The sequence below is a fragment of the Mandrillus leucophaeus genome, unplaced genomic scaffold (assembly GCF_000951045.1).
Source record: "Mandrillus leucophaeus isolate KB7577 unplaced genomic scaffold, Mleu.le_1.0 Scaffold15, whole genome shotgun sequence".
Lineage (NCBI taxonomy): Eukaryota > Metazoa > Chordata > Mammalia > Primates > Cercopithecidae > Mandrillus > Mandrillus leucophaeus.
The window spans coordinates 7,884,004-7,886,251 of record NW_012101476.1 but is presented as its reverse complement, the minus strand read 5'-3'; the positions used below and the strand labels follow the sequence as shown (position 1 = coordinate 7,886,251).

At 45.6% G+C, this 2,248-nt stretch overlaps 1 protein-coding gene across 1 annotated transcript in view; it reads right to left on the bottom strand.

The window, feature by feature from the left end:
• KIN (Kin17 DNA and RNA binding protein) overlaps positions 1-2,248 on the bottom strand; it is a 48,900-nt gene that overhangs the window by 26,823 nt on the left and 19,829 nt on the right. Inside the window, exon 7 of the mRNA XM_011974947.1 lies at positions 758-780. Coding sequence (XP_011830337.1) covers positions 758-780 — 23 coding nt within the window. The remainder of the gene's footprint in view (positions 1-757; positions 781-2,248) is intronic.

Below are 2,248 nucleotides of genomic sequence, written 5' to 3'. Positions count from 1 at the left end.
TTAGCCGGGTATGATGGTGGGCGCTTGTAATGCCAGCTACTCAGGAGGCTGAGTCAGGAGAATTGCCTGAACCCAGGGAGTGAGTGTTGCAGTGAGCCGAGATCACGCCACTTCACTCCAGACTGGGTGAAAGAGTGAGACGAGCCTGGCCAACTTGGTGAAAACCGTCTCTACTAAAAATAAATTAGCCGGGTATGGTGGCGGGTGCCTGTAATCCCCGCTACTCGGGAGTCTGAGGCGGGAGAATCACTTGAACCTGGGAGGCGGAGGTTGCAGTGAGCCGAGATCGTGCCACTGCACTCTCCAGCCTGGGTGACAGAGCAAGATGCTGTCTCAAAAAAAAAACACAAAAAACAAAAGAAATTACATGCTTTGGCTGGGCATGGTGGCTCATGCCCGTAATCCCAGCACCTTGGGAGGCCAAGCTCAGGCGGGAGGAATGCTTGAGGCTAGGAGTTGGAGGCCAGCCTGGACAACATAGCAAGAACCCCCATCTCTACAAAAAAAAAAAAATTAGCCAGGCATGGTGGTGCATGTCTATAGTCCCAGTTACTCATATGAAGCAACAGGTTCACTTGAGCACCAGAGGTCAAGGGTGCAGTGAGCTGTAATGACGCCACTGCATTCCAGTCTGGTGACAGAGAGACGCAGTCTCTCAAAAAAAATTAGAACTTACATGCTTTGCAAATATTATCCAATTGAGAATTATTCTAAATACCAAAAAGTAGCTTTTCTGTACCAAACGGCAGAGGTTTACCTATATTCTTATTTCTATTACAACTTAAACAGGAAATAACAAAAATATAAGGCAATAAACTTTAGGAAAAGCAAAAACTTTTTTTTTTTTTTTAAGTCTGTTCAAGAACAGACTAAACTAATGAATAATCAATAGTGGTATATTGGAACAATGGTTACTTCTGGGAGATGGGGTATTAATCGGCAATGAGCATGAGGAAACCCTCTGGGATACTAGAAAAGCCCTATATCTTTATCTGGGTGGTGGTTCCACACGTTATCTGTCACTCTTTCTACACACATATATTCGTAAGAGTTCAGTGAACTGTACACATAAGATTAATGCACCTCATACACTTTAATCAATGTATGTTAGAGCTCAATAAACAGTTCAAAAACCACTCAGTTTCACATACACACCAGGCTATATTTGCCTGCTCACACACAAGTGTTAGAATGTAAGCCACAAAAGGCTGGGCGTGGTGGCTCATGCCAGTAATCTCAGCATTTTGGGAGGCTGAGGAGGGGGGATCACCTGAGGTCAGGAGTTTGAGACCAACCTGGCCAACATGGCGAAACCCCGTCTCTATTAAAAATGCAAAAAATTAGCCCAGCGTGGTGGTTTATGCCTGTCGTCCCAGCTACTTGGGAGGCTGAGACACAAGAATCACTTGAACCCACAAGGCGGGGGTTGCAGTGAGCTGAAACTGCGCCACCGCACTCCAGCCTGGGTGACAGAGTGAGACTCCGTCTCAAAAAAAACAAAACAAAAGTAAGCCACAGGAGAGAGTTTTTTGTACCTTTTGTTCACTGAGTATTCCCTGCACCTATAAGAATCCTGGCACAGTGGAGGCGCTGATAAATATATGTTGAAATAAATGCCTCAACCTAGTTATTCTAACATCTCAGCTCCTTCCCTTCCCATTCATCTGGCTTGCACCCACTGATTCTTCAAGACTCCTGGGCACTGAGCTTGTATCCACCCTCAAATACCCTATCGTCCCCAGGCCAGAGTAAACATTGCTTCTCTATGTTTCCACACGCTGCGTTTACCTCTAGTACTGAATTAATTATAATCAGTTGAAATGATCTGTGTATATGTCTTCCCATTAGGTAGCGTCTCTATTTAGATATAAGGAAATTGAGGTTTGGAGAGACTATGTAATTATACAAGATTATGAAGTTAGTAAGTCAAATGTGCTCTTGACACCAGGCTGGTTCTCCTCTTAGTTAAGGAACAGCGCGCACAGAAACTTGATTCAATGCTGAAAAAACACAAGCTGGCCGGGTGTGGTGGCTCATGTCTGTAATCCTGTCACTTTGGGAGGCTGAGGCGGGCAGATCACCTGAGGTCAGGAGTTGGAGACCAGCCTGACCAAGATGGTGAAACCCTGTCTCTACTAAAAATATAAAAATTAGCTGGGCGTGGTGGCGGCGCCTATAGTCCCAGCTACTCAGGAGGCTGAGGCAGGGGAATTGCTTGAACCCAGGAGGCAGAGGTTGCAGTGAGCTG